The 25,748-nt window shown below is 36.4% G+C and overlaps 2 protein-coding genes across 2 annotated transcripts; one reads left to right on the top strand and one right to left on the bottom strand.

Annotated features, from left to right (window-relative positions):
• Positions 1-1,831: 1,831 nt before the first annotated feature.
• Positions 1,832-19,746, top strand: GRXS17 (thioredoxin family protein). Its single transcript, XM_008798495.4, has 3 exons — positions 1,832-2,351; positions 7,077-7,151; positions 18,320-19,746. The coding sequence occupies exons 1-3, from the start codon at positions 2,184-2,186 to the stop codon at positions 19,565-19,567; spliced, it is 1,491 nt and encodes a 496-aa protein (XP_008796717.3). The 5' UTR covers positions 1,832-2,183; the 3' UTR covers positions 19,568-19,746.
• LOC113463045 (heat stress transcription factor B-4-like) lies at positions 19,397-25,436 on the bottom strand. The gene is made up of 2 exons (XM_039123750.3): positions 24,972-25,436; positions 19,397-20,456 (listed from the first exon to the last, which is right to left on the bottom strand). The coding sequence occupies exons 1-2, from the start codon at positions 25,233-25,235 to the stop codon at positions 20,175-20,177; spliced, it is 546 nt and encodes a 181-aa protein (XP_038979678.1). The 5' UTR covers positions 25,236-25,436; the 3' UTR covers positions 19,397-20,174.
• Positions 25,437-25,748: the final 312 nt, after the last annotated feature.

Here is a 25,748-nt window from a genome sequence, read left to right as displayed (position 1 = left end):
ATTGTTCAAATTAATAATATATTCATTGGATGTTAAAACTGCATTTAAATAGTGACCTATAAGAAGGGATTTGTATAAAACAATTTGAAGTTTTTTAGGTTAAAGGACAAGAAATCAAACCATATGGACTCACAGAGTTTCTTTATAGCATGAAAAATTTGATAAAGTCATTCTACTATATAGATTTAAAGTAAATGAGAAGGATGAATGCGTATTCTAGAGACAGATTAATCATGCTTGTGTTATTTTGTACATTTATGTAAATGATATCTTAATTTTTGAAATTTATTTGAGTATAGTACATATCTATCTAATAACTTCGATATGAAAGACCTAAAACCTGCTAATATAATCCAAGGAATGATGGTGATACGAAGAACTGTTGGTGTAGCTCCAAACCAATAGATTGTTATAGAGAAAATGTTAAAGAAATGAATTACTTCAAGCACAAATACAATATCCAAGAAAAAGTATTCCGAATTAATTTACCAAAGGCCTGCTTAGAAAAATAGCTATAAAATCATCGAGGGGGAACAATTAAAGCCTATAAGGCAATCATGTGCAGTAATAGCCCAACTTCTATGATTGGAGATCTTATCTTTTTTAAAAAAAGATTCAATGAGTAGGAGTAAGTCAATTGCATAACTTGTTGAAAGCACCATGGAAAGCATGGCCTTCCAATATCCCTCTAATGACAGTGCTCATATACATACTTGCATTAATTCGTAATGCACGAACATATATATAACATGTGGAATGACTTTTTCTCTATAATATGCTAGTCACAAGCATGCTTGAAGGATTCATTTATGTGAGAGTATTGTAAGGCTGCGGCTTAAAAATTCAAAGACCACTCTGCATTACCATGTGTTTGACTTGTGGAAGTTGGGTTCAAGAATATAATTCAAAGTGTTGTTCGCTAAAACTCCTTTAAATGGATACATTTAATACTAGGTGTAAGTTCAAGCCTAGAAGACACCAAGATTGAATGCAAAGCCCCATTCATTTTTTTTTTATATCCATTCAAAATTTTATATCTTTTCATGGGATTGTTAGAGACGTTGGTACTTTTTTGAGATTTGTATAATTATATTTTTGTTGTTTTAGGCTCTTGGGAAAAAGCTTCAAAACTATGAATCCTTCTTAGTCCCACATTAGATCAAAGGTTTTGCTAGCGCACTTAATGGCTTTATAAATAAAAGGGAGATGGGAGGTTATAAAAAGGACTTCCTCAAACCATGTCCGCAGTAATGAATCTCTTCTCACTTCTTTTTCTTTCTCTTTCATCTTGCATTCTTGATATAATTTCCACATTCTATTTTTAGTATTAGAACGACCGGGTTCCTCCATTCTCTATCGAGATCATGATTTGGAGAGACCCTATCCATATTGGAGGTGTTGTATTAGGACACGATTATGCATTTAGTTCGAGGCTAAATCATTCCTACCTCATTATTTCTATCTTATTCAACTTAATTATTGCACGTTTAATCTCATCATAAATTATTTTACCAAAAAGCATTTTTAAAAATTCACTATTTTTATTTTAATTTTTCTTACCTCATTATATATTTTAATATTCATTTCAACACTTCAAACTAAATCATTTTTTTCCATGACAGACTTTGTGTCTAAAAAAAAATTGTATATCATAGGTAATTTGTTTTCCCACTTCTAACTCATTTATTCCATTTTAATAAAGAAATGTTCAATCTTATATAAAGATGAAATAATTTATTTTTTTCTCTCTCCTTTGTTTCACGAATCAAACTAATTAAGCTTATCTATTCACAGACTTAGTGCACCCTCCAAAATTTTGGCTCTGCATGAATAGAGCTGGAAATGCAAGATGGTCCCCAAATTGGATGGCTCCTGATTGATCACACGTGTCGTGCTGTTTTTTGGACTTTTTTCCCCCTCTCCTCATCCAGTCTCCAGGCGTCCGCCCACGGAAAAGAGAAATATACGACACGCCCCGAACCTCGCCTCCGCCTCACGCAAAAAGAGAAGCCAAAGCCCCGGAAAAAAATAAAATAAAAATCAACAGCAACATTGAAAGCGAGTCATCTCTTTCGTTGGGCCTTTCCCCTTTTCTCCGGAGCTCTCTTTCGAATCCCTCCGCCGCCTCCTCTCTGCGTCAAAAAAGCAAACAGTAGAAGAGCGGAGAGAAAACAACGGAGAAGATGGGGAGCGTTAAGGATGTGCAGTCGAAGAAGGAGCTCGACGACGCGATTCGCGGGCCCACTCCCGTCGTTCTCCACTTCTGGGCGTCCTGGTGCGAGGCCTCGAAGCAGATGGATCAAGTCTTCGCCCATCTCGCCACCGACTTCCCTCACGCCTTCTTCCTTAGGGTCCGCTCCCATCTTCCCCTCCTCCGCTTTCGGGATTTATGTGGCCAGCATACTATTCCTTTCTTCTTTAAATCCTTTTGTTCACGTTTTAAAGATTTTGCCTTTGATCAAGTATTTGGTCAATTCAGGTTGATATCTTGCCTAGGTTTTGTTTATTATTTGTTATCAATCTATTGAATTATTGAATTGCTGAGTGGGAAAATATATATGAGATTAGGGCTATTGCGATTATGATGAGAATGGGGTGTTCAAAAGAGTCTGCTGTTTGTGTATGGGCTTACTTCTGCTGATTGGTTTGTTTGAGGAGTAAATTTTTCTTCTTTACTTCTGCAGTCCTGTGTCTGTAGGGAATTTGTATAGTCGATAGTGAAAGGGTGCTCATCCACGCTTGTCTCCTAGTTGCAGGAATCTTCAAAAGTCTCATATTTTGGCGCTTATGCCCTTTCCTTGACAACTACCATTTACTATCACAAATTTGTAGCCTCTCTCTCTCTCTCTCGGCCCCCCTTTCCACACCACAAGTCTTCATTGTCTTTTTGCTCTAATTTTGAATATTTCACTTTCAAGTTTTTCCTTATGTTTTAAAATCTAGTTTCCAAGGTTTCCTGTTCTACAGTATGTCAGGCAGCTAAATAAGCAATATAGCTTGCTATTGGCTAGGATAGCAACATTTGTCTCTTAAGCAATCTAGTAAGAATTATTTTTCATATAATCTGTTTTTTGTTGTTTCATCGCTTTCCAGAGTTTCTGCAAGTCTTGATTTTCGATGATAGGATGAAAATAAAATATCTTGCATTGGTAATTCTTCATCAGCTATATGAAGTAGTTTTATTGCCTTGGTGTATGCAAACTTTGTGATTTTTGAAAAGTTTTGATTTCCTATTGTTTTGCAAGATCTGAGCCTAAGTAGTAAGATTAGGATTAAGTCTATAAAAGGAGGGTGGCTATTATTTGTTCAGTTTTTGTGCAGAACCTCTATGAAGTTCTTCATGTCCTTGTTTGTTCTATCGCATTGTTCTTGCTAGGCTTGCAAACCTATGTGTAAGGCCTAGGTTCATGATGGAGCAAGGCTACTAGGAAAGACACCTCCTCTCTTACATTTTTCTTCTTTTGGTGTTTCACGCAGAACTATCTCTTCTTCAGAATTTCTTTCCTTGAGTTTTTTCTCAACCATGGCTCATATTATGATAGATTTGAATATGTTACATGCCCCTTATCTACCCATGTATGATAGATGCCATGACCAAATTAATCTTCGAGTTTACAAGGAGTTGAGTATCAGAGTTTCTCAAGAAATTCCTGCAAAGACTAGTTTTTTGGTTGTCGTTATCTAAACCCCTTCAAGCCCAGCTCAAGTCCTAGAATCTGAGATCTTGAATTGGATGCCAGTCATCTATGACTTCATAATCGAATAAAAATGAGGAGCCAAAGATAGTGGCTTTGGGTGCAGATGTAGGACAGGATCTCTTGATAAGATTTAGAATAAGAAGCACCTCAGAAAGCAGGTGCAAAGAAAATATCTTGAGAGGTTCCGAAGTGTGTGTGGAACCTAGATAGAAATTACATGATACTATAGGAACACCACCTTGTTAATTCTCTTCTGTTGAAATTCAGGTTTGGTACTGAAATTTTAGTGATCTACAGTTAAGTCTTCTAAAGGGTCTTCACGTGAATAGATGCATTCTTCTATGTTCTCCTGCATCATCATCGTGTTTATGCAAAGGCTAAGGGTGCACTGCTGGTCTCACTTGAAGTGTTCGACTTCTGTACTCATCTCCAATATTTAGATAATAAAACAATTGAAGAGTAAAATAGTTTACTATCCTGAAATTTCAACATTGTCAATTTGATTGTCATTTTCAGAATTAATGGATCAACCATGTTAAATATGATTCTCAAAAGCAATACATTTGTACAAGTTTAAACTCGTGTTCTGCATAGGTGCATAACAAGGAAAGGAAAATCACACCTGTTAAATTCAACTCTGTATTGATATTCAAATTATTATGTATATATATTTAAAGAAAAATTAATGAGAAGAACTTCAATTTTTATAACATAATGTGGACAAAGAATGGAAAATGCTCATGTTTATAAAAATCAAATCCTATGTAGTAATAGTGTATAAAATTAAGCTAGATTCCATGAATGAAGCAATATTTCCTAAAAGAAATGTATAAAATAGAAAATTGATGATCTACCCACCCATGGAAGGTAAATGTGATGAACCTTAAATTCATCAGATGCATCTAGATGAGTTAAAGAAATATTATTATGTAAATAAATAATTTTGTTACATTATAACAAGTCAACTTTTATATTGGTGAAAATATACCAACATGAAAAAATCAAAAGAAACAACCCCCTAATTCCAAAAGAGCAATAATTGATGGCCACCCATGGAAAGTGCAATAATCATAGTTTCTTGGTGCGTGTGAAATCATAGCAACCTACTGGGTGATTATTTGGAAGCAGAGAGAGCAGATAATTCATGGGCCATTTGTCTAATGATTAGAAAAAAGGGAAAAAAAACTTTGGATGCACGAAAGCAACAAATACAAGAGCTAGAAACCGGAAAATGCTCCCACTGGCATTATTCAACTTCTTTACTTAGTAGCAACAACATTCAAAAGGATCACGAGGCGGACAGACAAAAAGGGAAGAAATGTGAATGGGCTTTAAAATGGGAGACTTAAGAGGCTGCCCCAGTTGAGAACTTTTTTGTCATGTAGCAACAGCTCAACTTTCAGTGGACTCTATTACTTTGTTTATGTTGAGGTTTGACATTGAATTTGGATTATGACATAGTTGTCTGAGATTAAGCGTTTGGAAGCATGCTCCATAAAAGACAGAGATAATGGAAAACTTGGCTTAATAATGGTTTGGTTTTGGAATAGTTATAAAAAGTTCAGATGGGATAATAGCAATGCATGTAAGGGATCATAATCAAGTAAAGAATCATCTCTAAAATGCATGATAAGATTCTCCTGCAAAAAAAAAAAAAGAAGTCCCTTTCATCTTAGAAGTCGATATGGAATGGATTTATTGAAGTCTGAAGTGACTTCACAATTGATTCTCTTCAATTATTTTTGGGTTCTGGTAATTTCTCCACCTAAAATTTCTTAGGTATATTATGCATATTTTGTAAATGTAGAACCCCCTCCCTTAGCTTGGATATAGGAAGAACAAGATTGTCAAGACTCAAGGCTGATTTGACTAAAAGAATGATGGTTTGAAAATATGGTTTGCAAATATTAAAGATGCTTTAGTCTTAAAAAGTAACTATGCCTACTTCACCAAATAACCATAAATGAGCATAGTTTTGTGGCCTTTGAGCTGGTTTCACCTGGCTGAATCAGGGATTTAATTTCTGCAAGCTGATGCCTTGCCATATTAAGCCTGTAATTCCTATCTCATAATTGGTAAAATATCTATGTAAACCAAAATGTTTCATATGTAACTAGTGGAAGTCTGTCAGTCCAGTGGGTGGTTTCACAAACCTGTCTAAATATTTTGAATATCTTGTCGAGGTATTGTGATGGAGAGAACCATTTTCATTGTTCATGCAAAATTGGACCATTTGGTGGGAAGCTTGTTGGGATGTTTTCATAATTATTTTAGTTTCTCAATTCGATTTATATTCCCAGAATATGAAATATTTCTTAGATGCTTTGTTCATATAAAATTTTAAACTGTATCAAATATTTATGAATCTTATTACATACTCCATAAACTTGAATATGGGAATTACTTACAAGATCTCTAGGTTTTTAAGCTTCTTGGTGTTCTTTTCGATCTAGTACAATGACATATTACATAATTCTAGGTTCCATATGTGCTGGAAGTTTATAATTTGATGCTTTCCCATTAATACTCAGATTTGGTTGTACGATGTTTCTTGAGTCGTTGGTTGAGATACATTGTTCAAGCTTTAGCTCATTTCTTTTTTTGCTTTGGTTGGTGACATGTTTGTAATATAGGGAGCTTAATTTGAATTTTCTTGTTTCGCTATATATTGAATAACTTTTGCTTGCTTGTTGTAATTTTATCATCGGATTAGCAAGGAATCTTTTTATTTTATTTTATTTTTAAATAGAAGGGAATAAATTGAACAAAAATTATAGATTCAAATCTAAATTATAAAATTTAGATCATTATTTTTTATATGAAGTTATAAGATATTCTACATCTCTTTATGTCAGAAATATAAGATAAGATAAGCAAATCAATTAAGAAGAGAAGGAAAGAGTTCTCCCTACCCCTTAAGTAAGGTCGTCTAAGAATGCCATGCAAGATTTAAGGTCATAAAGTTAATTTTTACTACATTATATTAACAAATGAAGAACACATGTATGATAGATATCATGACAATGAAATTTACTGTATCATCTGTATAATCACTAGAGATATTATCTTGTTGTATTGAGTACATGGCCCTGGAATGCCTAATTTTGAAAGTGAATTGTTTTAGTTCAAACGTATATGTAAATAAGATATAAGTGCATGAAGTGTTTATGGATATGGTCTTACCAAATGAATCATCAAATGTGAGCCATATATCATATAAATTTCAATTAAGATTGTATCATCCTTTTTATTTTTCTAGTCAATATATTTTTGTTATTGTATGTTCTTTCTTTATATGATTGATTAGGAAATGTAGATTTTCTCTCACTTTAATTTTTCATCTAATTTTGTAGTTTTTGGCTGTTGAACTTTTATTAGGTTGAAGCAGAAGAACAGCCAGAAATTTCAGAAGCTTATGCAGTTTCTGCAGTGCCATACTTTGTGTTCTGCAAGGTCAGCATAGTCTGGGCTATCGCACATTCTTTTTTTATTGTTATATTTTTGCAATCACGTTTAGGACATCTATGAAATCAAACTCAAATCCATATGAGAAGAAGTGAAACAAGAAAGTAGTCATAGATAAGTTTGTAATGTTTGTCTAAGAATTGGTAACCTAAATCATTTATAAATTTAGTTGATCTCTGAAAATGGATGTTTTTCTAAACCCTTAAGTCATGCCAGCAGGATTGAAGTTATTCTACTTTTATATACCAATACTTAAATTTTTTATCTTGCAACAAAATTTGATGAAACTTTATATTATTGTAACTTTGAAAATACAATGACACAGCATATAGGTAACTGTTAGATTTTCACTTATAGATTTTAAGTACTGTGTTTCTGTCTCTTTTGGCATTCTATATTGATATTTCCTTCATTTTAGAAAAAAATCACCTTGAGGAACATTTCACAGATGGGTCTTTTGACATTTATTATCTGGATCTACGAGTTAATGTTGCGGGTCACTTATATTATTTCTTCTTAAGCAGGTGATTTTGGGTTACATAATTGATCAAGAATAAAAAGATACTCTGGAATTAACTTATGTCTATGGTTTTTTTAATTTTTTATTTTTTTAAGAATCTGGTGGTTATTCACCACCACTCAGCTTGAGGCTGCTCACTTGGAGAGATGGGTGCCAACCAGCTGAGCTACCAGTAGTTAGCATGACTATGATTTTCTTATCTTCGCTACTTTTCTTGAATTGCTTTGTCCAACTTGTAACATTGTTAGGCTGATTGGTGAAGATGTTCTTTAAAGAAAGTTCTGATAAATTGTCTCAGTGAAAATTCTAAAGATACTTAAGTTGTCCCGCATTATTTTTTAGTATATTGTGCATTATCTTCGAACATCTTTTGCTGTTGTATATTATGATGTTAGGTGTCTATTGCTTGACTATTTGAGGCGGCTTTTACTATTAAGCATGCTTAATTGATGACTAACATTTTTCATGGATGATGCATGCCCTTAATTTCTAAATAATTGTGGTTATTGCAGTTGTTCCATATGTGGAAAGAACCACATAGAGGTCTTAGTAAACACCTTATACTCCTAGCAGTGAATGAGAGTGTCCCAAGGAGAATTCAAGAGAAGTCCCACCAAACTCTCACACAAGTTGCATGGTGTTTGTAGACAAACAATAAACCCAGTATAATACCTAGTAAACTGCAGTCATCATTCTTACTGCATGGCTCTTGTTTAATTCACTGGGGCCATTGGCATTCTACTCTCTCTCTCTCTAGGGACGAGTGGGTGTGGAGCCAATTATTCTAAAAGACTCCTAACGAAAGAGATCATCATATTCTGGGTCAATAGGATTATGAATTAGAAAATAGACTAGTAGCATGTGATTCTTCCTAAAAAAAAAAAAAATAGGAGGATTAATTTTGGCCAAAGATGATTTGGCAATGCAAGTAGGGAGTACTTATAGCTGCATGTTCATAATTATGAGTATGACCTCCATCTCTTGTGCTCATACTAGATCCTCACTTAGGGGTTTCTTGAGGGTGAGGGAGATAAGAGAGGATAGTTAGAGAGGGAGAGACCGGCAAAATTGAAAGGGAAGGGATGAGGGTGGGTGGGTTTATCCTACCTTTCCCTTTTTGACAATGTAAGGTGGGGATTCTTTGTCTAATGTTACAAGTCATCATGGGCTAGGCCTTATTACTTCGGATAAAGGCTCAACAAAGCTAATCCATATCTTCATTCTGTTTAAGTGGTTTTTGTGGCAAACCAGAATCTACACACACCACGTAGTATCCTACCATCTGTGTCATCAATTTTTGGAATAAGCTAAACATGCTATAAGCTTGAGTCTAGGAAAGTTGGCTAAGATAGGGATATTGCTTCAAGGGCTATTAGGTACATGATCTATTAACATTTAACTAGACAGAGTTATGACTTCTCATGTTACCCTTGCACCTAAATTTTAACTGATATAGGACGATGATATTATGCTACAGACTTCTTAGAGGTCGGAACAATGCGAGATATGCCACTCCATGTGATGATACAGGTATTCAAATTTTGGTTATCCATTATAATGATTAATTTGAGTTTCTAAGGTAAATTGTAGTTTTGATTAGTTATCAAACAAACACTTCCTCTAAGGAAACACTTCACCAAAAATCAATCTATATTTTTATTAAATGCAGAATAAATTTATCAAATTTATTTTAATTAATTACTGTTGCTGGACTTGGAGTTAACTTTGATCAATTTTAATTATCTGAATAAGGTTGTTGGTCTGTGCTAGCCTGACATGCCATGCTAGGGAGCTAGTGTTGGCATAGGACAAACATTTATGCTGTAACCGTGTGCTTGGTCATATGGACCCATGCCAAATTCAGCCAAAATGTATTCTTTTCCTTATTTCCTTATCTCAGTGAAGCAAATATCATGCTGCCCATTGGATGGCATGCCCCATGTCAAACTAGTTATCTCCTTCGCCATGCAATCATTTTCTTGCGGGGCATCTCATTTGCTGTCAATAATAATCGCATGCACATGGTACCCAATAGACTACTGAGTGGTAAGCTTGTGGCTCAGACTACTCTACCTAATCATGAAAGTGATAGTGTTCAATATCATACATGTAAATCTCTCAGGTATGGAATGTTCTAAGATTAAGACAATAAGGAAAACAATCTACCTTAACAATGTTATTTCAAGCACACGTGTTGTTAGCTAGCTAATGTGTGGACTGATTTCAGTGACTTGGCAAAGTATCCATCATCTTCTGATCACCACATGTAGTTGGCAGTTGTATCAATGAGTCATCCAAACTCATTCTTAGTTCTGACTACTTCAAAGGACAGAAATTGCAACCTGATTTTTCCCTTGACTGCCATTGGCAACTGAGATTTTATGATATCCCTTGGATCTTACATGTGTTATACCACCTCGTACATCTCATGCTAAGATAATCATCACCCAATAGACATGAAAAGGGAAGGAGTTGTTTCATTAACATCTTAAGTAACATCTCGTATGTGAAATTTTGTGGCTTCATTAGGGCATCAACTTGGACAGAGCGGTCATATCTATTACTTCTTAGCTTCTGGTATTAAGGCATGATGCCAGTTCAATTTATGGGTTCTAGAATTCATCTCAATTATTCTTGAAGATTCTATTAACTAGTTTCCGTATCTGAATCTTAAATGATTACTCTCTCTTAAGATTCAAAAAAAAATTCTTTCCTCTCAATAGAATATTAGATGGTTACTCTGGGTCATATATGGCTTTTGTTATATGTTTAAGAAGATCTAGACAAGTCAATGGTATTATTGATCCTAATATTAACTAATATAATTGTCATCATGGTCTATTGAACAGTCCCGAACCGCCTGACTTGGAGCATAGGTTCAGCCCATATTGAACCAGTCTGGTTTTTGACCGGTCCGGTTTGGTGTTAAAAATGGTATCGGCCCGTACCAGCCTGAACTGGCCATATCGGTCAGTACCAACTAGGAACTGATGCGAACCAATCGGCAGTTCGTACCAATTCCAAATTTTTTTGGGCTTTTGGATGCGTGAATCAGGCCAAACCAGTGGTACTGGTTCGATTCGGTCCAAATCGGTACCATATTGGTCCGATGGCCGAATGGTACGCTTACCGGTACCAGTTCGGCAATTCTTGTACCATACCGAATCAGTGGGGAATCATGATGATTTAGCATTTTGAAATGATATAGATGACAAACATAGTTGCATTGGTTGAAACTGGCCCAAGCTGAATGGTTCTACCTGCTTTCAGGCAGTACTAGCCCGGTTCACCTGCTCGAACCAATGGGCCCGCAATGAAGGCAAGATGATAAAACATTGTATAGATCCAAAACTTAGCCCTCGTTAAACAAGGAGGCCAAAACATAGCATCCTTACCAACCACCAATGATCAGGTACATCTGTTAGTTAATGGAATAGGATGTGACACTTGTTTAAGCCTATTCTATGTACTTGCTGTTTGAAAGTTGGCAAGCTGGCAACACATGCCATTTTCAAGGTATCCCATTCATTGCTTGTTGGAGCTGTTTGAACCAAAGAGGTTACCATCAGAGAAGTTGGGGCCCTCTTCATGGTTTCCTACTTTTTGAAATTCTTGGCAAAGCAGCCACTAAGATTATTGGGGTTGAGGTCCGTGAGGATCTACTTCTGCTGCTTGGTTATTCCCTTGCCTTGAGGAAGTGATGTTCTTATCTTAAATGAAGAGTGGCCAGAGAAATGGATTAAGCCATTGGTTGTGATGAGCACTATTGATGGAAGGCATTGGCTTTGAAAAGTACAATGGTATTGGTATGGGGAGTATTCAAAGCTAGGTGATTGAGAGAGAAGGGAAAAAGGAAGGAAAAAAGGGTGTCTATTTGAGAGTAGAGAGTAGAGAGCCATTTATTCCTACTTAGGAAGTTGAGTTATAGAGTCATTGATCTGTATGATGTTTATCTGCACCCTAAGGATCTTTGAGGTCCCATGGCTTGACAGTGAGGCTTTGCAAGGAAACCTACATGGCTTCAAATGGGGCTGAGGTTATGTAGTGATTGATCATCATGATGTGCATGCATGCTATGGATCATTAAAGTCGAGGCATTATCATCTTAAACCAAGATATAGATGGATCTTTCTAATGTTCGTATTGGCATGCTATGACTTCAAATGTTAGGTACAATCTTGTTAGACAATATAATTAGGTAATGGATTATTCTCAATAATATTTGTAATTTCATATGGATCCCTTGTGTCGAAGGAATATTGTAGTTTGGAGCATTGTCTTTTGGATGCAAAGATGAAATGCTTGTGATATTGCATATAGGAATTATCATGGTTCGCTCTACCGCCACCGAGCTGTACTGGGGGCGGACTAGCACGGTTCTATCTCTTAGTTTGAGACATCGGCGAGGGAGCGGGAGAGGGAGAAGGAAAGAGGGAGAGAGGGACTGAGGGAGAGAGAGGGACCAAGAGAGGGTTCTGTTGCCAGAACCATCCTGGTCAACCACCGGTACGGCTTGGTAGGCCCCGAACCGCCTGGTTCGGGACGATTCTGCCAACCTTGCATTATATTAAACATATTTAAAGCATATTACATTATTTTACTACAATCTTGGTGTCATAAGTTTAGCTGCAATCTAAGATGTGATTAGTATACAACCATGGTTTAAATCTTGGTGGGATGTCTTGCGGGACACCTGGATTGGCTACCGTCCCAATTGTTGGGATGGGACCATCTCACTATCGCCGTAGCATCCTGGTTGATGTGTTTTGGGACATCCCTTGTCTCAGGAGCTAGGACAAGGTGGAATGGTGGTGCATCCCGTTCCATGAGAAACATGGGACAGCCTGTCTCATGGTATTTAAAACCTTGTCTACAAAATACATTGTTATCTAACCAAGTCGGGCTTTCTGTTTTGGTTAAAATCATAAGCTGCTCAACTATTTTTTAATAAGCAGTAGGCTAAATCCAAATTTGAGCTAGTAATGTATCATTGCAGCTGCATTCTCTAATTAATTTTGGTGACCTTTCACAAAATATCCTTGTATTTTTTTTCTATCGCTATGTGCTTGCACATTTCAAGTTCAAAGATGCAAGACTATCTACATAAGTTGGATTTGGTTGGTAATTACTTTACTTTTTATTTTTCCTAGCATAGTTATGAAGCTATTTTGATATGTGGGTATGCAAACTTTACAGCGTAGTTTGGAAGGGTGATAGGTATTTTGGTGATAAGAAAGTGTGAAACTTGTTTCATACAGCTAATACCAGCTTTAGGTGGGATAATGCCTCATGTCTATTTGGGATATATGCTATTATGCTAGGGGATAATTGTAGGTTTGATATAATGCTATTTAGATGTTGCCTGAGGATAAGACAAGAATTGGTATTTGAAGTTGCATGGACAAATTACCTTTTGCAATTTCTTTTATTCTTGGGTCATTTAGTAGTAGATAATAATATTATGTGAGGAAGCTAAAATGCTAACAAGAACATTTGGCCTTGAATGCTTCCTAGCAAAATTAGTCATGAACATTTCAAAATCAAAATCTACACCATTGATCATGATCTATGTTATGTAAAATGCCTAAGGATAGGAAGTTATGCAATTTTTTAGGTAGTTACTCCCTGCATTAGATGGATACAAGATGGATGATTCAATGATGTGATACCACATTTTTGGTTTGATCTATAGTCTAAACGAGAATCGAAATCAGCTGAAAGTATGTATGATATTTAGATCAAGATCAATGATTTGGATTTATAAATTATATAATATACTTTTGCTTATTAGCTACATTTCTACTGTTCATTTTGTTCTAGTTTGATGCTTTGAAAAGAGACCTTCAAAAGAAACGATTTTAAGTCTTTAGACATTTCATACAACATATGTTATGTTCAAAGGTTTGGATTTTGATTTTGAGATGTTCATCACTGATTTTCACTAGGAAGCATTTGAGGCCAAATGCTAAAAATTCAGGCCTAACTCTCATTAAATTATGTAGATATTATATTAAACATATTAAAGTATTAGGCTAATATAAGTTATATTAATATAACACAGTGTTTTGGGAACCAGTCGGTCAACCCGCCTGATTGGCGACTCAAGAGCCTTGGTAGGTCTGGTCAGTAATGACCCAAAATTTGGGAGAAAACACCTGCTAGGTCAAATGGTTGAATCTTTTGTCAAATCAACTCAGTTTCATCCATCTGGGTCTGAATAAAAGCCTTAAAAAAAACTAAAAGTTATATATGCTGTGATTCGAACCTATGCCATTTAACACGGTAGCCCCTCTTCCAGCCATCAAGACACTTTATGGTGCTGTCTTATGGTAAAAATTTATTATACTTATATTACTTATTAATTTACTGTTTTATAATATTTATTGATTTATTTTATTTATGATGTTGGGGTCCTTAGGTTGACCTGCTGACCCATGACCCAGCAAGCAAAATTGGTTTTTTCGGATCAATGGTTCTGAACATTGATGTAACTTGCATTATATTGCACTATATTATAAATTATACTTTTATAGTGAACTTATTATCTTTTGTTACTATAAATATTGCAATGTTATATATTATCCATCAATATAATGGACAATTGATGCGGTGAGCAACAACCATTTTGGGAGGTGTCTGTTGGTCAAGTTTGGTCTCAATTAATGCACCAACTATTCAAACCCCTTGACTTCTATCAACAATCTTTTGCCTATAAATAGTCACCACCAGCAAGCGTTAATTAGGTTTGTTAGTGGGTTGCAAATGGTGCTACTGGGAAGTCTACATGAAGGGAATAGGTGTAGAGTTTTGGGGGCGGAAGCAAGTTATTTTTCTCTTGTGGTAAGTGGTATTTTAGAATGGATTGTTTACTCCAAAAAGGTGAGTGAATTACCTGTTTTCTGGGTGAGTGAGTCTTCTTGGTTCTTGGGTGAGAGAGTTCCCAAACAGCTCACTGTAGAGCCTTCAAGTCCTTGTAAGCCTTATTGTAACCAGTCCTCATTGGCAATCAAAGTTTAATTTCCTTCTTTCACTCCAAAACCTTCTTGTATGCTATCAACTATATAGGACACCGTGATATTATCCATAGTATTTTTAACAATGACAGTTTTGAAAGCAGAGAATATTCTCTCTTGTTTCTGTCAGTCAATTTTTATGAGAAAAATAACCCTCCCTGTTTATAAAAAAATTGTTAGTTGTCCACTTTCTTACCTGCGTTAACTACCCAAATGCACTCTCTCCTTTTCCAATTAGAGCAGATCCTTTCATAAAATCTCCCAAAAAGATTGGGCTTTGTCTATTCCAGATATATTAGATTCTTTAATTCAACTCCTAAACAAATCGGACTCTATCACTCTCTCTCTTCCCCCTAAAATGTACATTGCAGATGCCCTGTTGCTAGTAATAATATATTAATATTGATGTATTATGCATATTATATTATACACCATTGAATAATATGATTGTGTTGATAATATATGATATAATGTTATAATATTAAATTGTGCAATATATTGATAATATAGGACATAGTATATCACAGTATTATAGTAACATAATATCAGCATTATTCACATGATATTATAGCAATATAATAATATATGCTGCATTATTTTTTTGAAAATGTTAGATACTATAATGATCTTATAAAATATTAGTATTAGTAAAATAATGCACGTCTAAAATTAGGAGTGGGGCTTAATTTCGGGTACAACTCAATACCACCAGCCACCCCCACCCCCTCCCATCCTACACCCCCCCCCCCAGTATAAAACTATACCCATAATCTCTGGTTCAAAATTGATTGTTAGGGATTACAATCCCTACCATCAAATTGTTCATTTTCCAATCGTCCACAGGTTTGACAGGAGTCAAGGGGTTCTATCCCTTTTATGAAAGAATGGCTAATAGTAGTGAGAGAATCTTCTCCTTAACCTATAAGATATGAAAACAAACGCTATGATCTTTTTTAAAGCCCAAAGGAACCCAAACTGTCCTGTATTGGTTTGTTTCAATCATGGTGTGCTGAACCGGCCCGTACCGGCCGGTTCAGCCCATACCGAACTGGTACCGGCCAACTGGCCTGTACCGGTTCTAAATTTTTTTGAGGCTTTTGGATGCGTGAATCAAGCTGAATCAATGGTACCGGTTCGGTACCTGTCCAGTTCGGACCGGTACCGAACTGGTACTGGCGCTCACCGGTATGTCGGACCTTAGTTTCAATCCATGCTGATGGTATGAAAAGCATCACTTTGATACAAACTGGATGGATGATAGGGGCTAGCATTCATCTGATTATTAGGTCCATGATACCGATACATGTATGTGCTGTATGACATGCTCTTTTGAAGACTAACACGCAAAATCCATGGTAAAGAGGGACAGTGGAGATGGATATTGATGAGATTGCTATTGTCAATTTGAAATTATACATGAGATTGATGACACTCAAATTGGGACTATGTGACATGGAAACTATTCATGAAGCTTGGCTTTCTGCCTTAGGATAAAATTTGCAATCAGAAACAGAAGCATTGGCCCTTATAAAGTCTGAAATTAGTATGAGTTTAACTCACAAGCAAGATTTTGAGTGCCAAGCAGTGTTGGTTGATTGTCTGACATCATGCCATTGGATTACCATGACTGTCTGATATCATGCCATTTGATTACCAGAACTTGATAGGGGTTGGCATAGTGCTTGCTCATTCCTTTTTAAATCTTTTTACTTTTTTGGCATGATGTGGCAGGTTTGCTAGCATGTCCACTAGAACCAACACTTAACTACTTGCTCGCAAGTTATGTAGTGGCTAGGAAGTGTACATATTTCAAATCTCGATATTGGATAAGTATCAAATAACAATACTCATTGGATACTTCTAGGATACATGTCAATGCTTCTGTTAGGTATTCTGTTTCTCAAAATTAAACAAAAAGCTCCAGATACTTCCTGAATACACCCAAGATACTCCCAGGATACCTCCAAGAATGAAGTGGAGCTCTTAATGATGAATGGTTGATTTTTGAATTCATGATGTTGATATTAGAGTGTGGAATATGGATTGTGGTATGCTGATTTGAATGATGACTGGATGATAAGTTTGTGGAAGTTGATGTTAATGTGTAATGCATGGAGTGTTATTTTAATAGTATATTCTGCTGCATGAATGCTTTGTTGCCGTATCCTAGCCATATTGTATACTATTTTTTAAATATTTTTTGTACCAGCATATCTGTATCATATTTTTGTGTCCAGTATTTTATCCATGCTTCGCAGTATAATGATTAGAGGTTGTTTGCTGACAGTATCAAATCAATGGAAGGTACTCTTTGGAGCTGTGCTCATTGTTATATTATCGTGATTTGTGAATCTTGCTCTTAATTCTTAAGTAAACGCTTTGCTAGTGGTGTTGTCCTTTGACATGCTAATCACCAAATGGGATTGACTTCGATTGCATGATGTTATTGTAGCTAGGAGAATTTTGGATAGTCGACATCATATGTTATGACTAAGGCTGCAAATTGGTTAGGTTGACTTGAGACCCAACCCGCTTAGACCCAATCCGACCCGTTTTGGAGGACTCGTGGGGCCGGGTCGAGTTCTAAAATTAGACTCGTTCCATTTTCTGGGCCAAGTCTGGGTTTACTGAATTCAGACCCGACCCATTTGAAATTTGAGTAATTTTGGGTCTTCAATCCTACGATCCGACCCGACCCGACCCGAATCTATAAAATTATTTGAGCCCATAGGCTGCGGCCCGTGGGGGTGCAAACAAGTTCTGAAGCGATAGATGGGTTGACTCGACCCGAACCCGACCCGGACCCGAACTTGAACTGAATCCGAATTTTTTGAGTTGGGTCCGGGTTATACATGAACCCGACCGGACCCGAATGATCCGTTGGGTCAAAAATTGTAGTGGTGGACCCGATCCGTCCCAACCCGATCTTCTATTAGGTTCGGTTTGGGTCCAAAATTAGGACCCGAACAAGGAACCGGATTGGGTCGGGGTCACTCGTGACCTGACCCGATCTATTTGCACCCCTAGTTATGACTCTTAGAAGATCCAGAGCTTATTCTAGTTTCACCTTTCCCTTGTTTAGTGCACGTTTATGTGTTTCCAGTATTGCAAATAATTTATCAGTCATGGGTTATCGCACACATGAAACTCCTTTTCCTCTAATAGTTTAAATATTATTAAATTGATTTAAGGAACAAGTTTATAAAATGAAAGATTAGAAATTTAGAAACAGTATGAAAAATGATTTTATGCTGATTGCAGTAAAGCAATTAAGGAACAATCTTAAAAATCTGAAGGCAATCTTAAAATACATTTTTTATTGCATCATCCAGCTTGTTCTTATTCTCTTGCAGCATACACTTTGTTGATCTTCGATAAATTTGGATTTGTTGCTTAATTCAATTTTGTGCTGATACAATTGCATATCCACTTGTTGACATTCTATTGGAACATGTTTGCTACAAGTTCACGATTTTATTTAATTCTAACCAGAATAATCTGGAAGTGCCAATGATTTGCTGCTTTCCATTTGGTTGATAAGATGATTTAACTGTTGCTCATGGGGGGATTACTTGCCATTGTAGTCCTTAACAAGAAAATACTGATGTTTTTTCTGTTGTCAGGATGGTAAAACTGTTGATACCCTGGAGGGTGCAAATCCATCCAGTCTGGCTAACAAAGTTGCAAAAGTTGCTGGACCTGCTAATCTTGCAGAATCTGCTGCACCGGCCAGTCTTGGAGTGGCTGCTGGACCTACTGTTCTTGAAACAGTCAAAGAGCTGGCAAAAGATAATGGCTCTTCACACAGGGAAAGCCCAAGCTCTGACCTCAATGATAAATTGAAGCTACATCTACAACAGCTTGTGAATTCTCATCCTATTTTCCTGTTCATGAAAGGAAGTCCTGAGGAACCAAAGTGTGGGTTTAGCCGGAAGGTTGTTGAAATTTTAAAAGAGGAAGGAGTTCAATTTGGAAGCTTTGATATACTTACAGATAATGAAGTGCGTGAGGGGATGAAGAAGTTTTCAAACTGGCCAACCTACCCTCAGCTTTTTTGCAAGGGCGAGCTTCTTGGTGGCTCTGATATTGCAATAGCCTTGCATGAAAGTGGTGAACTAAAGGACGTTTTCAGAGATCACGGAATTCCTGTTGTTTCCAGTGAAAATAAAGTTGGAGCATCGGCAAAACCCGAACTTCCTGTATCTGGGAAAAGTGGAGGTGTTTCTGACTCCACAGGCCTCAGTGCTGCATTGGCATCTCATCTTGAAAGCCTTATTAATTTGTGCCCTGTCATGGTGTTTATGAAAGGGAAACCTGAGGAGCCGAAGTGTGGGTTTAGCCGAAAGGTGGTTGAAATTCTCCAGCAGGAGAAGGTTGCTTTTGAGAGCTTTGATGTTCTTTCTGATGATGAAGTCAGGCAGGGACTCAAAGTTTACTCCAACTGGTCTAGCTATCCACAACTATATATAAAAGGTGAGCTGATTGGAGGATCAGATATCGTGTTGGAGATGCAGAAGAGCGGGGAGCTGAAGAATGTACTAGCTGAGAAAGGGATTGTTCCAAAAGAAAATTGTGAAGACCGGCTGAAAAATCTGATCTCCTCATCGGCAGTAATGCTTTTCATGAAGGGCACACCAGATGCTCCCCGCTGTGGTTACAGCTCAAAGGTTGTGGATGCTCTTCAAAAGGAAGGTATTAGCTTTGGGTCCTTCGACATTCTGAGTGATGAAGAAGTAAGGCAGGGATTGAAGACATTTTCTAACTGGCCAACCTTCCCTCAACTCTACTACAAAGGTGAGCTAATTGGGGGTTCTGACATTGTATTGGAAATGCATAATAATGGGGAGCTCAAATCCGCTCTTTCTGAGTAGGAGGGATTTTGGTCATCAAAAGACCAAACTATTGTTAAGATTTGTCTTTTAGCTTTCAGAGTTTGACATCTTGAAATAGTTACTTGATGAGTTGATGCAACAGCATACGTCCCTAAACCTAAACCTAAATTCTATGAATAATATGACATGGACATATGCTTGCAAGATATTTCATTTCATCTGTGTTGTCTTTGGTTTTGACTGTGGACTTGCCCTCTGTAGTTCTGTAACAAGCTGGTAGCCCAGGTTCAAAAGTGTTAGCTGATTATTAGATGTCACCATTTGAGTCCAGTTTACTGCTGATGATTGCCTGTTTGCATAATTTAGTTTATTTTTTAGTATTTAATGTATTGAACTTCATTAACCTCGTTTTATGTATATGAAAGAAAATTATTTGTATGAGAGTTGGTAATTAATAAGAAATTAGACAGAACAAGGGCTGTGAGGGGTGCATGCTTGGTTGATCTGGAGAAAATTTGATTTGTCATATATTTCCAGACTGTGTATTGACAATGGTTTTCCATGGTTGAAAGAAAACATGTGCCATTTTTGGCTTTCAACTTGGAGAAAAATTATTCTCTATACTCAGGAAACTACTTTTTCGTCATTATCTGACATATTTAGATATGGATTTTAGCAATTCTGCCTCGAGAGCCTTGTAATGTTTGATCTGCGACAGCAGTTCTGCATTCCTTTGCTGTAGGATCTTATTTTCTTCAAGTACATCATTCTCTATGGGAGGTGGGCATTTTTCACAGGCTTTTAGAAAACTGGGGAAGACACTTGGTCCGCATTTTCTTCTAGCAATCTCTGCTAGCAAATGCCTCCTGCCCTTTTGAAATTTCTCATGCCGGAATTCCCAACGGTCAGAAGCAGTTTTTTTGAATCCCTGAAATAGTTTAATCAAAACATAAATCCACAGATAATGTTGATTTTTTTTTTATTATCACAGCGTACAGATTCTGTCAGTAGTCTAACCAATATCTACACACATTATGAATCTATAGCGTTTTTTTTATTTTTTTGATTATTGCAACATACAAATACTATTGATAGTTTACATGATTTTTAAGGAGAGAACTTTGTGAAGTGGATAGCCCAATCGCTCAATATCTCATTTTCTTTTAGCTTCATAGTTCTTCATAGTGGCAAAATTCTTTTACTTTATTTCATTTTTATTCTCTATGTTGTGCCTTCTTTCTCAATTATTCTTATCATTGAACTAAAGTCTCTACAGAAAAGTTCGGTACCACAGAATGTGATTCTGAATCGTTTAATCAATTTGGAAAAATTAACATGACAGCAGGCAGAATTGAGAGTTCAAATGGACGGACCATACATAACAGCAATTACAGAAAAAACAAATATAACGTAAAACCTCACCTTTAGCTTGGATACTTGGCGACAAGATGAAGAATATATGAAGGGAAGAAGAGAAAAAAGATCATTTGAATTCATCAGAAATTATCTAATGAAGGACAGAAGAAATAAGTTTAAAAATGATTCTTATGTTTTGGCATTAAGCATCTCGTGTTTTTGTGTTTCGAGCAGTTAAATCTGATCTCATTTAATTGATAACCTATGATTCACCATGTAAATACCTGTCCAATTTGGAATTTACTTGAGAAAAAGACAAGTACTGAAAAGAAAGGGTTTTTGGAAAATGCATGTAACTTTTGAATAGTGAAAATATTATGAGGAATAAACATTTGTGGGATAATATAAGGTGATTTTGTACTAGTAGTTTCTTTTGGAAAATTTATGATGCATATATGAAAGAAATTTTATGCTCAAAGTGACACTAAGAGATTGACCATTAAGAGGTTTACCATCCCTTTTTTGATAATTAGAAAGGGGCGAAGTTAAGATGAAACACTAGAATAAGGGTCGGATTGAGTCCAGGCCTCTCATATCAATACAAGATACTACTGAGTCGCCACCCCTCCGTTCTACAATCTCCTCATTCATGTCCTTCTAAACAAATGTAATGGTGGCATTCAATCATAGAGCCATGATCTTGACCTGCTTTTCTTAGATTGACCTATTAGATATAATCATCCTCAAGGATGGTTTGGATATGTTTTGTGGACTGAAGCATGCATACCAAGGACAAGCATGCTCTATGTTTCACCAAGTTTAGTATTCTTCAAACATTAAATCAACAAGGACAACAACCTAAAGCCAGAACCAAAGAAATCGATGTTCTTTTTTTTTTAAGTTTTTTCAGTAGAACAAAAATCAATGTTGATGAGCAAAAATACGAATATTCTATGAGGGCAAAATCAAAGCTTCCTTTCTCCTCTCTCCTTTCTTTCTCCACCTGCTCAACCTTTTGTTCTGCATCATTTTATTATCTGAATGAAATGGTGGTGGTTTCCTTGTCACCATTTATCTGATAAGAAGGGCAATAATCAAAAGAATCACACATTGACCAATAGCTCTTTGATATTTTATTTAACCATTGAGAATTGGGTCATCGAGTATTCAATATCCAAGATTGAAATAATAGAGGATGAGGAAGGGTAATGACTTGAATAACTGATTTATGGTAAGTGCAATGACGATGAGGAGATATAACTGGCTGAATGTTCAAGTGACGAGTTAGAGTGTTGAAGGCATGTATTAGCATCTTCGACTCTAAAGATACAGAAGATTGAAGGTTCATAAATATTTTTTTTGTGTACTAGCCTGAGAGTTATTTACTAATTTAATAGGAGAAGTTTTTCTATAACCAAACTGTTATTTGTGACCAGACATTTTAAATGATTAAATTGCCCATTACAGTGTTCCAATATAACCCAAAAAGACAAAAAAGACGAGTTCATAAAATATTTAGAATCCTAATCCAGAAAGTACTCTAAATCTTGGTTTATGAATTCAGGTGATCTTTAAACCCTAATCCAAGAAGTGAGTGTTCCAATCTAAAAAATGGTTAAAATATCACAATAAATTTGAAAATATGAATGTGAAAAAAGCTTATTTTTATATGTATCATAGCCAAGCTTTTATTCACATGCATAGCACATGACCTATGCTAGTTGTATGTAATAAGAGAGGTTTTTGGAGCCAGATATCTTATGGAAAAGTCTTCTGTAACTGGACTTTGGTCTTTGAACCATCAGGTCTCTAACCTTGACTCGATTTATTTTCGAGCTTCAACTGCGATGACAGTTATGGGAAAAAAAATAGCAGGCTGTTTATAAGAAATTATGGGTTGGATGATGCTCGTCCCTTTTGAATAAAGGACATGCATTGCTTGTGCTTGATACTAGTGATTTATAAATAGAGATAGGGAGAGGCAAAAACATAGTATTTTAGGAAGCTATGAACAACAAATAGCTGTCAGCATAATGTTCTGAACATTATATTACAGTATGGTTTTGTAAAAGTTTCCATCAACCCTCATTGTCAGATCTTAGAAGCCACCTCCATTAAATCCCAAAAACTATGCAGTGGAAATATGACAGTCTATCTTAATAAAGAAAGCTGCGCACCAAAAAATTTTCTATGTGAGCAACTACACTCCTAGATGTGTGTACTGACAGAAATAAAATAGGTCAGGTGAACATGTGTAATGATAAGAAGTCAAGAAACCCTCTGAAAGGAAGTAAAGCTAACAATTAAAATGAAGAGCTAATAAGAAAAATAGTAAATAATGTTAAAGAGGCATAATAATGAGTTTGTACAACCACACAAAAAATTAAGGTTTATGTGGAAAAACTTTGAACTGAAATCCATTATAAATAAGATCAATAATAAAACAAATTCTCAAGTACTTTCCTAAACCTGAAGTGTCACAACCTAATAGAAGACAGGGATTAAGCCCTCCAAACTTTGGGCATCAAGGCTCTGCACCACAAATAAAACTTCCAGCAGAACTAATGACAATGACACAACTTTGCTAAAGATTACCTTATACTTCTACCAGATTTTAATTGTGATCGCTAGTCTTAAAGAACCAGGTCTTGAAAAAAAGCATAGAATTTGGGCACAATAAACAACTTTAGAGGAAAACCCAAAGAGATTTTTCTATTTACTCTTCCAATCTTTAAATTCTTGCTCTCTGAAGATCCTTTGTAAAAAAAAAAAAAATCGATCTTTTGTCAAGAAAATTCTTCTTTCCAAGCCTTTCTTATCTTGGAAAATACCCTCTCTTTGGGATTGATTTCTTCTTGAAGCTTGCTTCACTTGGGGATAACTTTCTCATGATCAAGCCCTTCTCAATTTGGGAATAATTTTTTCTCCCTTAATTTCTTTCCAGGCTTAATATAGGACATATGGCAGCATGGGGCCATCTCTCATCTATTTTGATGATATAATAAAAATAACAACAAACATAATAGCAGTTTATTAAATAATCAGCATATTATTCACTTCTGATAAACTTGAGCTCTGATACCATATTAAAGCTTAATTAGATATAGAAAGGATCGACAATGTGTGTTCAGCTAATTAACAAGTTAGACTCTTAAATAAATTGGATTCCAAAATCTAGGCTCTCCAAGTATCGATAAAACGATATCTCCACTTTCTCTCTTCTTAGAATATTTATGTTAGGTGGCTTAAATTATGATTGGTCAACTCCTTTGGATTGCTTCAAATAAATCTTGTACCAACTTCAGAAGTTTTCAGGTCAAATTTGGATATATATCATTTGTAGATATGCAAGAAGTCTGAAAATCTATTAGGACTACAATTTTACATGAGATAATCAACAACTATAAATACAAGGGGACTTTCTCCCTCTAGAAAACAAACTCCGCAAGGATCCCTACAATCCTTTTATCTAAGAGGCGAAAAATTGGTGTGCTACATGGTCTCTATCAGGCCGTTCCTTTGCTTAACTACATTGTACAGGAGTTAATGGATGTACAAGGATTTGCTTGGTGGTATATTCTCATCTTTGTGGCTTTGTGTCTTTAAATGGTTACACTATGATAGATCTTGTGCAAAACGATCACTGCAAATTAGTCTCTCTATCTCTCTGTGTGTGTGTGTGTGTGTGTGTGTGTGTGTGTGTATGATCACTCATAGAACAGCATGATCCGACATAGAATGAACCTCCTCAGAGAGTTGGATTCGTGGTTCCAAATCCAACGCTCAACATTGTGCGAGGTAATTAACGTGAGAATTTTGAAGGCAAATGCAGTAATATAATTCCAACTGATGTGTTTCTTATAACCGTGTACTGATCTTGGCTTGATGCAAATTAACTTTATCAAAGGAAAACAACTGGTAACCTCTCCATGATAATAAACTAACTACGTATCATTTGTTTCAATGTCTTCCCTTGCATCTAAACTGCTAAAATAAAAGAAAATGAGCAAGGAGGGCAGCATATATATATATATATATGATAATTGAATCGTACTAAAAAAGAGACAACCTAAGATGCCACGCTTACATATGTATTAAGTTGGCGGATGAAGCTGGCGAAGTTGCAGTGCTTGAAGTACCGAGGCAGTATGAACTGTGAGAACTCCTGGGGCAACCACACAACGAACCCAGTCCCCTCTTCATTCCACGAAACGACATGCGGTGCCTCCGATCCCTCGACGAGTTCGTATGTCTTCGAGAGGAACGGAGCCAGGGATCTGCCTCTGCCCCTCGGGCTCGGCGTGCGGCCCGGCCGGTTCGACGCCGATGCAGTCTCCCCGCCGGCCTCCATGGGAGCTAATAGTTAAGATCTTAAGCTGACTAAGGCCTTATATGGTTGCTGTTATTGTTGAGAAGAGGAGGAGAAGTCTCTCGTCCATTGCAGGTGGTGGCGGCTTCTCTCATCCGCTTGCTTATAATTTTCTTCTTTTAATTTCTTCTACTTCCTTGCATGCCATTTTTTTAGTGGTACGGAGATGCGAAGGAGAGAAGCTGGCTTTTGACTGACAAATAAGAGAGCAATAAATGTTGACTATAATGGACAAGTACGTAAGCAAGTATTGGGGAGATGTAGCCCGCAAGATGAGAACAGTGGATTGGGGAGGAGGGAATTAATGGACTGGGGAAAAAAAAAAAGAAAAACAGAGGTTTCCGATTGGACCCGCAAGAGAGGAACATGAAGAGAGAATGCAGTGAGAAGTACAGCAGAAATTTTCCTTTTTTTAAGACCTTTGTGAATAGCTTGGCGGCAATGGAGGGTCCACCGGGGAGAAATTTATGGGGGGGCTGTCGGCGCCGGATTTTG

This window comes from Phoenix dactylifera, chromosome 3, assembly GCF_051530095.1.
Source record: "Phoenix dactylifera cultivar Ajwa chromosome 3, Ajwa_hap1_PhDact_Kaust_v1.1, whole genome shotgun sequence".
In the NCBI taxonomy this organism is placed as follows: domain Eukaryota; kingdom Viridiplantae; phylum Streptophyta; class Magnoliopsida; order Arecales; family Arecaceae; genus Phoenix; species Phoenix dactylifera.
This window is presented reverse-complemented; position numbering and strand designations above follow the sequence as displayed.